Below are 14,541 nucleotides of genomic sequence, written 5' to 3'. Positions count from 1 at the left end.
TCACATAGTGAGCGTTATTTTGAAGTTCTGCAAGGCGGACGTGCTAACTACTAGTGTTCTGCCCAAAGTGTCATTAAGTGTCTAATTAAAAAGAAGTAAACCTGGATTGCTGCAGACAGATACAAAGGTTTACCTGCAACACAAGCCTGGGCAGGTTCTCTTGATGGCAGTGGGAGAGAAAATCCTCCTCCTCTTCCTCATACTGTCCATCTGCAGGTGGTGAAAGTGAAAAATTCCCGGGGTGGGCAGGAAGGAAGCGCAGGCCCGCAGGTGTGGCAACTGCAGCGGAACCAAAAACTCATCTCGTGCTCTGTTATTTGAAATACAAGAAGCGGAGGGAAAAGTCCAGACGAAAAAAAAGCATCACCGTTCAACTTCACAGGAACAAATATATTTCATACAGTCAACGTACGGCAATTTGCTCTGATGAATGAATTCAGCAGCAGATTAATGAGGCAGGAGAGGTAATTGCAGGAAAAATACACAAGAGAGTAGAGCAGATTTGAGTTACAAAGCATGAAATGTGCCCTCCAGGAGGCCTGTGGCAATAAACAGCAGCATGCCAGGTTCAGCAGAGAATATAGGAGAGCCCCATTTTTGCTTGCGTATGCCTTCGCGGGGCAACAATTTCCTCCAAGGGGAACAAAAGTTGAAAAAAATGCATTCTACAATGTTCTTTTTTTCTTTTTCCGGGAGTTCAATGGAGCGACTGAGAACTGGAGTCAGCTAACTACAACTTTGTGACATGACTAGAGAAAAAGCATCTACAAATTGTATCAAATCTATTCCAGAGTAAATCAGTTCCAATTTTGACATGTAGGGGGCAGTCCATTGTTACTCAGCTATTTTTTTTTGGGATTGACCCGTGCAACAACTGGGCCAACTCCCATTTATGTTTTTTAGTTTCGGGCACCGGAAGCTCATTCTGTTTAAAATGTGCTGTTATCCAGTGTCACAAATTTTCACACTTTTTTTTTTTTCCAAAATTGCACGGTGGTCTATATCAAATAATCTCAAGGGCCACATATTGGCCCCACAGGCCGCCCATTGCTACTTTCAACCTCTTCCGCGAAACCGCTATTGACATTCAACAGTGATAGCTTGCTTTCGACAATATTCTCATCAAACCATGTAATACAACCGCAGACCACCGGCGCTCGCAAAAACAAATACGGCATTTATAAATAGGCTCTGGAATATCGCCATCCTAATTGAGTCTTTGTTTACAATGACTAATGGCGTGTCTGTAATGATACAGGACACGGCCCGGGCCGCTCGGTTCGGCTACTTTTTGACCGAGCGTATACTTAAAGCCCGGCTCGTTGCCGTGAAGTGTGAACAGACTAATATAAATGAAGCGTGAATGAAAAGGCACTTTGTGCGTTTCTCTGTCGTCCGCTCCGGCGTGACTGACAGAGAGCTCAGACCTCCTTCACACATGTGAGAAAATGTACGCGCATGTGTGAAAACATGTTAAAAAGTCTGCGCCAGACAGACGAGTGCAGACATAGGAAGCCATATTGTCTGCATGGGAGGCGGGCGAGGGGGACTGTGCACAGTTTCAGAGTCGACACTCTGTAAACTGTCACGGCCGACCTTGCTAGCTCGTCTACTGACGTCCTCCGTCTTGCTAATTATAACCTCAGACTGGGCAGATAAAGGCTAAACTTTTACAAGGCTCAAAATTAGCGGTTTCGTAACAATCTGTGTGGGCCCACACTTTATTTTTCATTCCAAGCGCGGGACTTAGTAAATAATTGTCAAAATTTCAGGAGGGTTTTCTTCAGTAAACGCAAAAGTATTGATATGTCCCTTTAAGATTTTACTGCACAATTACAATATGGTAGATGTGCAATTGACAGATTTGCCGATTGAATAATTTTGGACTGTCCTGAAATGTTAACCAGAATCATCACTTTTATTTCGTGGAGTTTGAAGGAAAAAAAAAATCATCATCAGTTGTATCTGTTTCTCCATTACTGGCCCAACCCAATCCCGATTAAACGGGTATGATGAGCATATTGGATTATATTATAAGTCGTTATATTAGTCGTTAGCATGCGGTCCATCTGCGATAAGATCAGCGGGAGAAAGAGCGAAAAAGAAAAACATGAAACTCACCCGACTGGCAATGTGATATGTACGACAGACTCATTCCTCGACACCTCCACCCGTTCCTGTCTCGCCCAAACACACCTACAGAGTATATACAGTACGTATGTGTTCATAGACATAAACACTGCGTAGGGGAAAGGGGTTCAAATTGAGGTAATTATCCCAAAATAACAATCTGTACAGTTTGGACTTCGAACTGCTCTCAAGTCATGAAAAATGGATGATAGGAACCGTTTGGTATTTTCTGGAAAACACAAAAAGTCATGAAAATAGTTCATCGTGTTCATGGGGGCAGATGACTTTTGGCTTTCTGTCAAACATGCTTTTTATATTTAATACACAGCAGTGGTTTAGTTGAAAATGATAACAAATAATTCTGCCTACTGTGACTACAATAATAGCCAAATCAAATCTGAGAGAGGGAGGGGTGCGCCGTTGTGGGAGGAGTCACAGCCAATTTCAATTATGGACATTTTCTAATCAAAGCTGCACAAGGCCTCTGTTTTGAATGTCTCTTCAGTTTTATCCTGAGTGATTATCTTGCGGAATATTTTTTTCTGAGCCAATCTGTTCGACAAATAAGTCCTAAAACTGTGTGGCCGTATTTTAACGTGGTCAGACTGCAAGACTCATCATTAGCATGTAATTGGGGCGAAATAGCAATTTAATGTATAGTGGGGAAAAAAAAATCCACATAAAGACGTTATTGACTTGAGAGTATTATACCAGCCATGGACATATGTGGCTTATTACGACTGGCGCGCACCCTGCAGCAAAGTTTATTTTTAGCTACACCTGCCCGGCTAGCGCCGCCCAAATGATTCGAAAACACTTTTCAAATTGCACCAGATTAGAATGTGCCAAGTCGGCAGCCCGTGTTGAACACATGTAAAGTACAGTAATATCCTGTGTGAGCATGTGTGTGTGTGTGTACTTGCAGCATTCTTCACACTCAGTCTTTATTGAGTGGCTGCTCAGCGGGATGACATTCCTGCAGCGGCCAACGTTGGCTGCTGCTATGCGGAAAATGTGCAGGTGGCTCAAAAAAGACCCCTTCTGAGGAGGAGAGAGAGGAAAATCAGCCCCCCCTCTCTCCGCTCTCTTCCTGAATATGAAACAAATGTTTAGCATTCCACCGAGAAGGACTCTCTGCTGTAGAGCTGCCGAGTTAAGAGTTCGAGACGACGGGCAGAGTGCCAAGCCTGGTTGGATATAAAGCCTTTAAGGAGACTGGAGGCGCTGTATTGATTTTTAACGTAGTCCCGCTATGATCTGTAATCAGCACAGACATAATTAAATTGGAACGTCTCACTTTTTTGACAGAAAGAGGTGGGGAATCTTTTTCCTATTGGGGGCCATCAAACTAACCCTTAATACCACTGGCGCAGCTAGAAGGGAGGTTGTGGGGGTCAGTGCCCCCCGCAGCCCACTGCCAGGCAAGATCAATGGAAAATTGGGTAGTTTAAAAAAAAAAAAAAAAATGGTGACATTTCCAACCGCCTCCCGCAGGAAACACATAATGAATATTGGCATTTTTGGAAAAATTGTTTGGATCTGTTTGAATGGATGGCTGCCATTAAGAATACTGAAATATGAAGAAATGTTACTTGTAGTTTCTTGTGTTCAAAATGAAAACATCTTCTTCTAGCTGTTCATCCCCAGCATTTCACCGGTTTTCATTCGCACTGAAAGTGAAAAAACAAAACAAAAAAACACTGTTTCATCAATTTAGTGGTTCACAAAGAGTTGGCTAGCTAAGCAGCTTGCTGGCTATCCTTAGTGTTCAAATTCTAATTCAGAAAAAAAAAAAACAGTCAACAGTTTGTGGTTTCATTGAAAAGTTGTGCCGTAAGTCTCCTTTGTATATTCCATGATATACTTTCGTATAATAGTGACTACTATGTGTATAGTCAAACAGTATGTTGTGTGTCAAAAAAGTTCTAGGTCTAGAGTCCCAAAAAAATACATTTCAAATTCAGATCCTTCAACGGGATTCCCCCAAGAGTCTCAAATTTTCACTGAGCCCTCAGGATCACTTTTTTTTCAAGATCCTCTGCAGCTTAGTGGACAGGAACTGTCAGATGCTCAGGCTATTATTGAGCGCTATCCAATTGAAGCAACCAAAAGATGCTATGCCACAACTGTCGTCTCTTTCCAAAGGCCATACAGGCGCACTCACAGCCAGGCTGGAATAAAACACAAGATCTGAACCAAGCATAAAACGTATATAATTTTTGCCTTGTGCCTCGGGAAATAATTAAGATTTCAGTGAACTATTTTTTTTTCAATGTAGTTATGCAAAATCTTCGTTGCAGATGGAGAAGTTAATGGATTTGGAGGTATAAACGGGATATTTTGTTTGGATATTTATAGTCATTTGCAGTCAAGTACATTGCTGTGATTGGAAATGGCAGAGTGGAGTGGAGGCAATTCATCAGTGGAATTCCACCGGGGGGTGTGACTACACTGGGTCTATATATTGGGATGTTTTGTGCGGTGGATTTACGTGAATGAGAGCGCAGAACGAGTCACCGCGGCAGGACTACTCCCCCTCGGCCACACACTCCATCCAGCATGGATTCGTGCTTGCGCGCACTTTGCGCGACTTTCGTCATGTTGTCTTTTGGCCGCGGGTCAGGTGCGCTGGGCCCGGTGATCAGGTGCGAGCCGTGCGACGACGGCGCGCGCCTTTCCTGCAAGTCTCTGCCTAAGGACTGCGCGGAGAAGGTCCGAGAGCCGGGCTGCGGCTGCTGCCTGACGTGCGCGCTCAGCTTCGGCCAGCCGTGCGGCGTGTACACGGGCAGATGCGGCGCCGGGCTCTCCTGTCAGCACCAGCCAGGCGAGACCAGACCTCTGCAGGCGCTTCTAGAGGGACGCGGGCTGTGCGCCAACGCCACGAGCGCTCGACGGCTCGCGGAGAGCCCGACGCCTCCTGTCAATGAACTGCCAGGTATGCGTGCACCTTGATTACTCACTCACGCTGGCTTTCGCGGCGTGTATGCGTGCACACTGGCGTGCATTGAGGATTTTGGAACGGAGCGCAAAATGAGCACAGGCTTGTCTTTATGGCTCATACTGGACCTTTATAGGCTTCTAATTAAGTGTTGGGGGTGAGGAACAAGAGGGTCTTCAATGTGAGCGGCCAAAGTAAGAATGTAGTTTTAACGTGGAATATATCAGATTTGTACACTGGCAGATTTTGGGCGGATTATATCTCCTGGTTCTTGCTGAATGTGGTGCCAAGGAAGTGCTTCATTTAGATAGAGTGATGTCAAAGTAAGTTGGGGAGTTTGATTGATATAAAAATCGTGTTTTAATGTCATCTCGTGATATCTTTATTTAAATGGTCGACTGTTTTATTGTAAATTTTTTATTTATTTACTTGGGTTGTGGTGTGGCCGGGACTAAGTTGGAAAAGAGATCTGCAGATCTCAATGGGATTTTCCTAAAGGTTAAAAAAATATACTTTCAATTACTCAAGTACTTTAGTTACTTGTAATGGGGCTGGGAACACACACAATTAGTGTCAGTGTGGATTATTAAGAGACAGATGGGGAATTTGTATTTACCTTAATGAGGAACAGCTCATCCACCAAAGCACTACTTTTATATGCCTTGACTTCCACTGTAGCTGAACACTTTTGAACGCGTGCGCTTGAGTCTGAAACCAAAACACGGCACAGCCACCAACCACGTGCTCTTTCCAAACGCCGGCAGAGACCATCGAGACTCGAGACGAGGAGCACAACTCGACCAGCGGCGTCCTACATAAGACGCAGGGCGCACGCGGCAGAGCCACGGGGGCCGTGAGACCGCCGCTGAACGCCTTTCTACCCTCTGCCAAAGCTGAAATCTTACGACGAGAGCAGCAAAAGAGAATTAAAAGCTTTAAAATGGAGGAAGTGCCCGGGCCACTCCTGACAGACCAACAGAACTTCTCCCTGGAGATCAAAACAGAGCCCGAGTATGTAAGTACCACAACCGGTAGTTTCCTTCCTCTGGATCACCAAGTTGGAATGTTTTTTTTCTCTCCTCTGCTCTCTTTCTCTCTCTCTGTGTTTTGGTGTTTTTCTCTTCCTGCGGGTGATGAAATGTTTTGGGGGGGGGGAGCGTGCTGAAGGTTGGCAGGCGCCGCGACCAACAGAATGGCACGGCAGCGAGCGGCGGGGAACCGTGGCCCCGCGGCTGACCCGGGTCAGGCGGTTGTTTGACCGCAAGGCGTCCGCGTGCCGGCAGCGCCGGGAGCCAACCAATGATGGATTGGCCGTCTTGAGTGGCTGTTGGGAAGCCCTGCTACTATTTCCATCTCCTCCTTTTGGCCAGAGACGTGAACGCACACGAAAACTGGGCTTTGGCTGCGTGCTCGCTTTAATTAGCCAGCAGCAGAGTACTTGGAGTTTTTTGGCTCTGCCTTCAAGCTTCCTTTCCCCTGCTTCCCCCTTTCCCACATCCATCCATCAATTTCCCATATGCTGTGTCAGGGGGCCTATCCCAGCAGACTGAGGGCGAGAGGCGTACACCTTGGTCTGCTAGCAACATTACAGAGAGTGGAATTATGCAGTTAGCCCGATCTAAAATGGATTTTGAAGGCTTTGTTCACATCTACTTGTTGCTCGAGAAGGTTTGACCGCTATCGGGGTCGCTCAGATCAGAGTAGCAGAGTGAAAACATCAGTCCATTGCAAATCAAATTTCTCATCATCGAGTTTGCACACCCGGCTAACGCAGCTACGACTCAATCGATTCGACGGTGAAACCAATTGGTGCCAGATTATTTGGTGGTTCCTTCCCATTCCTGATTTAGGAAGTCAGCTCCAAGAAGAATTTGGCATAAATCACAGTCACTGCACCCGCAAGGCGTATTTGACCCTGGACTGGCAACGGTTAATCACAAGTGTGAATCAATCTGTCTCCAATGTCAGCCGCTAATGTGAACCACTCACGACTCCAGTCAGGCTCATATCAGTTGCGGAAAATTTCTTGTGATGTGGATCAAAAAATAGCACCACCTTTTGCCTTTTGTCCTTTTTAGGGTCACGGCACACGTAGACAAACAACCGTTCACATTTGCACCTACGATCAATTGTTGACAATTTTAGGATGAACTTACAATTTACGCAAAAAAAATATTTAAAAAATACTTACGCTTTGTGCTGTGCGCAGGGTCCTTGCCGGCGAGAGATCGAGAGCATCCTCAGCGGCTTGAAGATTACAGACATCCTCAACCCCCGAGGTTTCCGGATCCCCAACTGTGACAAGAAGGGCTTTTATAAGAAAAAACAGGTAGGAAACAGAAGCACTTTGGCGGCTGTCAGTGGTTACGTTTACATGAAAAAAAATTAGTCGAATTATTGGATTAAAGAGCCGAATAAAAATGGAATAAAAATGCGTCATGCGCACACCCCCCTTGGGAATATTTTCCCACCAAAATGCTCTGGTTACATCAGGAAAAGCACCCGACGGTGCCAAACGAATCAGTGACTCTCTGTGGCAAGCGCTAAGGCCAAAGTTGCAACAACAACATGCTTTCGGGGCTCCGAAATAGTTCCGTTCAAAACATAAACAGCCCTTGAGAGCTTTATTATGTTCAAAGAGCAAGCCCAAACGTCTTCTTTTTTTTTTTTTTTTTCACAGGCTGCATTAATAGAGATTCAAAAGCCGAGCGTAGTGACTCAAACTGCGGGCCGCCTGCAGTCCAATTATAGACGTGAATCTGTCCTCCTGTGTTCATCGGTAGTTATTAGAGCCTCATCATTGCACCGCCACACCAGTGAGGTAGACCCCGAGCCACTGGCACTGGAGACTGCGACCGCAGGCCCCAAGCCCCAGCGGCGTTGCCTGGCCGGGACGACGCTCGGGAACCTTCCCAGCGAGACAGACGTCAAGGTGGCCGCCGGCGTCCTCGCCCCATAATTGCTGGACTTTTGAGAAGCGGTCCCAGAAATAGAGTGGCGGCCATGCCCTCGCCCCCGCCCCCCTCCCCTCCCCTTTCGTGCATCCTGCGCACAGCAGCTCAGCCCACAACGGGGTTGTAATAAATGAGCGGTTCTGACGTGTTCATATGGAGGCACTTAGGGCGCCGCTGCGTCGCTTTTCTTATTACACAGGGCGGCCGAGCGGCCTCCTGCTTAATGGACACGCTCTCCTTTGACCTGCAATCATCTCATAAGCAGTCGAGCTCATTGTCTTTGTTTATGTAGAGTGGATGCAGAGGAGTGTGCAAGGCGCACACACCGGCCACGGGTGCGGTCGGCTCGAATTTGCGTGTAACGTGGAGCCAAAGCGTCCCTTAATAGCAATCGATGGTGCTCCTTAACTCATTCACTGCAAACCCGGTTAATATCTTTGACGTCTATAATCGTCAACGGCACTGAATGAGTTAGTAGCAAACGTGTCGCGACGCTTCGGCATTCAACTAGTACTCCCCGATAGCTAACGAAGGTCTGCGTGTTTTACTCGAGAGGGGGGGGGGTTGACCTTTAGTAAAATTGGCAATAAAATAACAGCCCTCGGGTAGCTCCACGCAGACTCTGTAAGTCATTTGTAGTACCCATAATTTGGAGCTGTGGGGTATAATCAGCAACAGATGATTCGTGCTGCCACCGACTCCTGAAAATAGATCTGGGTTCTCAGTTGTTCACGAAGGTCCCTAAGCAAATATTTGAGCAGGTTTCTGTTTACCTTTAAGGCCTCTATATGTGTGTGTAACAGGAGGTGGACCATAAAAGTTGCTGAAAATACCACAGCCTTGGCCGCGCACACGGCCAAGGCTGCGTCCACTCAAGCACAATCTGCCCATTAATGCCTCTTAACTATTGCCGTTCTCCTCCATTGACTAAAAGTGGCCAGTTAGCCATAATGCTGGGTTTTTTGTTGTTGTTGTTGTTGTTTTTTTTAAATTTACCTTCACCTTGTCCCTCCTCTTCACTCGCAGTGCCGTCCATCCAAGGGTAGAAAGCGAGGCTTCTGTTGGTGTGTGGACAAATACGGGCAACCCTTGCCAGGTTTGGATGGGAAGGAGAGAGGAGTCGCCCGGCACTTGAGCTCGCAGAGTCAGTAGGAGCCCAAAAGGGACTCTGTGGGGAGGGGGTGGGGGGGAGCGCTAAAGATCTGTAAACAAGCACAGACGCTGAGGATATCGGGAGAGAGCCGATAGGTGGATGTTTGCTCTCTCTATCTGCGGGACCTTTTTATGTACAAGGAACAAGATGGATTCTTCATGAACATTTGTGACAAAGAAGATGATGGAAGGCACAGTTGAGAGAAATGCTACACAGCAATGACTTTTCAAGGGGCGCTGGGTGAGTGAGTTTTTGAAGCCACCTAAAATAAGTCAATGAGGTAAAAATAAACATCACCTCCGCTTGGCAAGGTCCGGTGCTTGGGCCTGAATAATAATCACAAAAGTGCATTTGCATTCATTCTCCAAAGGAAGCTTGCGTTAGTTACTCAGGGAGTCAGCCAATCCGGTGCATTCCGCCCACATTGATTGGTGGGCACAGCAATTAGCACAATGGGTTCTTATTAAACGCTAATATCCAATCAACATAAGGTAAGAACAAAGGCTGCAAGGGACTGGTGAATACTGATACCGGGTATCCAGCCCGATAACTCATTCACTGCAAACCCAGTTCATATTTTTGACGTCTATAACCGTCATTGGCACTGAATGAGTTCATGCAAAAATGACAGTACGTCCTCCTCAGCAGTAGTTGGCGCTGTACTGTGGAAGTCCATGCTGAATAATACTTTTTTTGTCAAAAGGACAAGCACAGATGTCAAACTTTGGTCCTCAAGGGCCGCGATTTCGCGTGTTCTCGATATCTCCTTCCGCCAGCGCACCTAATTCAAATGATCGGGATCTCGCAATCAGGTGTGTTGGAGAAGGGAAACCGAAAACGAGCGGCAGTGGCCCTCGAGGACCGGAGTAGGACACTTCTGTACTAGAGGTACCGGTCCTCAATACTCGGCACTGGTATCGGTGTGGAAAATAAAAAGGTGGTATCGAACATCCCTAATTGTTATTTTAAGAATCAAACAAGCGCACAATTTGTTCCAAAGTACTGTTTGACTCATGTTTGTATTAAGTTAATTCGTCCCGATTGGTTTCTGTACAGTTTCTGTTAATGTTATGGTAAGACAGGACATATTTTTTTGTTAATGTGCTGAAAAGGTGAAGCTACGGTTTGCATGGCCAGTACAAGTCAGCCCTCGCGCTTTCTTTTGACTTAATAAAGACCCGGCGTGTATTTTCATGTCTTGTGGTTTTTGTTTCTTTGGGCCGTACTCCCAGCACCGATCAAAGTCCGCCGAGGCCTGATTATCGGATTTCGTTAAAAGATTATCCTTATTGATCGTATTGTGGCGTGAGGTGTGTGAAGTGATTTTTCCTCATGATTGTCGGTGACGATATGATTATTGTGTACTCCGCATACAAGAACACAACTGCCATTTTTTTTCTCGTCTCATATTTTCAGAAGCTAATAATTGGTACCGGGATCTCGGGATTTTTTTGAGGGGGCCTTCATCTTTCCAGTATATGACACAAATGTGTCATGTAAATGGAGGTCACACTAAATACTTTCTACTTTTTAATCATGTTTTTTCTGATTCTATAATACATATGCTGTTTTGACAATAAGGCAAAAACAACTTTTGTGCAGAACTGGATATTTGACATATATACATAAATAACGGAATATACAGTAACTGCTGCACACGAGTCCTCGATTACAAAAGAATAATATATAATAAATATTTGAATATATGATAGAATGACAAAAAAAAAGCAGTGACGCTGTGGATATATATATAAAAAAAAAGGAAGGTAACTGCAGAGGTAGACAAATGTAGAAGCTTGGATGAGCTCTGATATGTTTGTGCTTGACCAGCATACACATACTTGCGGCACTTTAAGTATCCCCTATTGAGGAAATGAAGATGCGTGTGGACAATGTCAACATGTTGCATGAATGAGGCACTGTGTCGATGTAAATGAATTGTAAAAAAAAAAAAAAAAAAAGGCCCTGAAATGGGGCTTGGCAGTGGTTGCAGGGTTGTGGTTTTGGAGGAATGGAGTTATTTAGTCAGAAATACAAATGTATACAGTGTTGCCCTATTTACAATTGAAGACAGCAAAAAAAAAAAAAAAAGATGTGAAAACAGTTTAAAAAAAAAAAAAAAATACTTGCCGTGAATAAATAAAATAATTTACAACTCTTCATGAAGGGACCGAGGTGTCCTCACGGGTGAGCGAGTGTTTGCGGCTCATTTCCTTTCAGTGAGTAACTTCCTGGTGGCACTCCGAGTCGCCGGTGATGTCGCCGCTCCCGGGGAGGATTTTGCCGTTCCAAGCCGACACGCACCAGCAGCGAGCGGGTGGTCCCGCCAGAGATGACTCACACTTACAAGAAAGACAAAGAGCCAAAGCGGTGAAGGGAGGCGACGAGTGACTGCGACGAGGGCTTGGCCGTGTTCGTCTTACCTGCTTGGCTTTGTAGAAGCCGTGCTTATCGCAGTTGGGGAGGTAGAAGGTGGTGAACTTCTCACCGAGGATCTGCTGCGAGCTGGCGATGGCGTCCAAGGCGGCGTCGAGCTCAATGTGACAAGGCCCCTGGAGCGGGAAATCAAGTCTGCGTCAATCCTCGTCCTTTTACGTTCCCCTCTCGGGAGAATACGAACCGTACCTGTTGCAGCAGTTTGTTCTTGATGGCGTTCACTTTGGCCTTGATGCTCTCCTGGGTGTCGGCGGCTTCTCGGTTGGGCAAGCCCAGCATGTCTTGTAGGGAGCTGCGGTCTGCTTCCTCTTCAGCTTCCTCTGAACACACATCAAGAACTTCAATCAGCGTTTTTTGCGAGGGAAACGCCGCGCCGACGCTACCTTGGTCTTCGGTGCAGAGCCCCTGGCCCCGGGTGAGAGCGTGGAGAGGTCGGGCTTCGCCGGGTCTGGGCATGCAGCGCAGTCCGCGGGCGCAGTGGGCCGTGTGGACCCCGCAGGCGCTCCCCATTTCTAGAGCGCACGCCATACAGCAACCGCAACCCGGCTCCCTTAGCACCTGCCCGCAGCCGCTCGGGACGGCGGGACACTCTGTTAGCTTCTCCTGCGTGCAGGGGGCGCAACGAATTGGCTCGGGGCCCACCACGGGGGATGACCCGACCGCCGCCACCGCTGCCAAAACCACGGCCGTCACCAGCATCTTCTTGCCGTGTAATCCACACATGTCAACGCTTTGCACTTTTTCTATCCCCCCGTCTCCCCGCGCGCTCGTATTTAAGCATTCGTCCGGCCTCCGGCGAGTGTTAATAATTGACCGACCGCCTACAGATATAAAATATTTGTGACATAGCAGCGGTAAACAGTAAGCTGACCTCGCTTGACGTGCGTGGTTGAAGGTTCACGGGGTCTGCGGTCAATATTGACTTTGGGACGCGGTGCATTGGACATCACAAGCTGGAGGGGGAGGGGCGTTTTTTTACTCATCGCTGACTGAAGAGGTTAGCAAAACATGTGCCTTGAAGATGTTTCAATGAAGGAGGGAATAACATGTTTGGCTGCGGGTACGTTGTTTTGACACCGCCGGCCGCTTTGTTCCAGCAGCCTCTTTGGTGAAGGTTCATCTTATCAGGAAGGAGAGATAAACAAGGACATGAGGCACCCACACACACGCACGCACCCCGTTTATTGCATAACGCCGCCAGAGTCATAACATGTTTGTGTGAAGACAACGGACCGTAATTGGTCGTTTCCTTCCGTGTAGTATTGGTGGACGTCGGCTTCACTTTAAACACTTTTTTTTTTTTTTTTATCTATCCAAAAGGCGAAATGTTATTAGAGCATTTACTTTGACCAGCCCCCATGATGAGCTCTTCTCTCAATTGGGTCCGCCAGGTTTTGGGCACTGAATGTCGTGACACGAGACCCACTGACCCAATGAATCATGGCTGACCCCGATTTTCAAAACGCATCAAGATAACCTCTTCTCAATTGCTTTGTCTAAAGTTAAATATACAGCCCTTGACACATTTAACACAAACACGTCACATATTGGGGAGAAAAAAAAAGAAAGAAACATTTGCAGTGTTGTACTGTAATACTGAAATCATTTTCTCATCTTAATTGATTCGTTCATTTACGCCGTGTATAATCTGAACCTAGCAATTCATTCATACAGAAAAATGCGATTTGCCTCTACGGTAGTTTGCCCGTTTAAAGTAGTTAACATTTATTAGTTGTTGTTTTTTTAATGAAGAGGGGAAAGAACAAAAACAAAAACTCAACACTTGCACGTAGTTGGCGTTCTAATGTGGGGGGGGGGGGAGAAAAAAGAAAATCAACACTTGCACGTGGTTGGCGTTCACTCAATCACCAACTGATGCGTTCTCGCTTCCTCTATGTTAATCATCACGTTCACCAGCCACTGGGGATACGGCTCGTTCTGCAAAAAGTATCTTGAGATAATTGTTAGGACCCAAAAATCAAATTCCATCTATAAAATTGATCAATTTATCCATTTCTTACAAATATATTAAGACATGAACCATTGCGAGCTGCGCAGTCTACTTAAAAAAAAAAATTCAGTGCAACCACTTGACAAGTGATTAATTCTACTTTTATGAATTAAAAGGACTATCATAGGCATTGCACTTTGATCAAACAAGATTTTTCATGTTTTTACCGTGGATGACTTCCTTTTGCGCTTCACCGTCCTCTTCTTCGTCCTCTTTTGACGCTGCTTTATCTCCACCGACCAAAAGGATGGTTCCCATGAGTACAATTCATCTGATATGTTTCCGTTTGCGATCCCCTTGTCCATTTGTCTCTTATTTGAGGATGATTCTCGCTGATCGAGTTGAGACCTCAGTTGCCGTGTCAGCAACGCGCTGCAGGATCTTAAAGGCCTGCGAACGCCACGAGAAAACTGCTCATATTTCTCATCTTCATGATGTTCTGCTGTCAGAGACTCTTCAAGTGTCGTCTCAGCTTCCTCCAAGATGTCAGAGAGATTTGAATCCTGTGGAGATTGGAAATTGTTGAGAAAATTAATGCAACAATTGAGGATAACTGGCCGGTTTTTTTTTCTTTCTCCAAAACCGATCAAGATATACATCCACTATAATCAACCAGTATTTTTACTACATGCATCAATTTTCTGTGATGATTTGAAATAATTTAAAATGCCAAGAAGTTGTAAAAACTCACACGTCTCTGTTGAAAGTCCATGTTAGGCGTTTGGTGCTTCACACTAGAGTAGCAACGGAGAAATTAACGGCCTTGATTACCAAATTCATATTACGTGCGAAATTCTGGAAAGTGGGTGGGATTAAAAGGTAAAAGTAAATTATTTGACATTTAAAAATAGATCAATATATCCTGATCATCTAAGTTTGCACCCAATGTTGTTTTAGCACAAGAAGATAATTGACATTG

The 14,541-nt window shown here is 45.8% G+C and overlaps 2 protein-coding genes across 4 annotated transcripts; one reads left to right on the top strand and one right to left on the bottom strand.

The window, feature by feature from the left end:
* Positions 1–4,689: 4,689 nt before the first annotated feature.
* LOC147046161 (insulin-like growth factor-binding protein 3) lies at positions 4,690–9,174 on the top strand. Its single transcript, XM_085929979.1, has 4 exons — positions 4,690–5,065; positions 5,833–6,083; positions 7,278–7,397; positions 9,049–9,174. Exons 1-4 carry the CDS (start codon positions 4,690–4,692, stop codon positions 9,172–9,174), a joined length of 873 nt encoding a protein of 290 aa, XP_085786105.1.
* Positions 9,175–10,692: 1,518 nt separating this feature from the next.
* On the bottom strand, positions 10,693–14,525 carry LOC147046160 (insulin-like growth factor-binding protein 1). 3 transcript variants are annotated; one of them, XM_085929828.1, is made up of 6 exons: positions 14,314–14,521; positions 13,790–14,125; positions 11,995–13,549; positions 11,801–11,931; positions 11,599–11,727; positions 10,693–11,517 (listed from the first exon to the last, which is right to left on the bottom strand). In XM_085929828.1, the coding sequence occupies exons 3-6, from the start codon at positions 12,332–12,334 to the stop codon at positions 11,392–11,394; spliced, it is 726 nt and encodes a 241-aa protein (XP_085785954.1). In that variant the 5' UTR covers positions 12,335–13,549; positions 13,790–14,125; positions 14,314–14,521; the 3' UTR covers positions 10,693–11,391. The 3 variants fall into 3 exon arrangements, with proteins under 3 accessions (XP_085785954.1, XP_085785953.1, XP_085785952.1); XM_085929827.1 differs by having other exon boundaries at positions 11,801–13,562; positions 14,314–14,525; XM_085929826.1 differs by having other exon boundaries at positions 11,801–13,549; positions 14,314–14,525.
* Between the last annotated feature and the right edge of the window lie 16 nt (positions 14,526–14,541).

The sequence above is a fragment of the Syngnathus leptorhynchus genome, chromosome 14 (assembly GCF_054491065.1).
Source record: "Syngnathus leptorhynchus isolate UIUO chromosome 14, UIUO_Slep, whole genome shotgun sequence".
NCBI lineage: Eukaryota > Metazoa > Chordata > Actinopteri > Syngnathiformes > Syngnathidae > Syngnathus > Syngnathus leptorhynchus.
The sequence above is the reverse complement of the archived record's forward strand: the minus strand, read 5'-3'. Positions and strand labels throughout refer to the sequence as shown.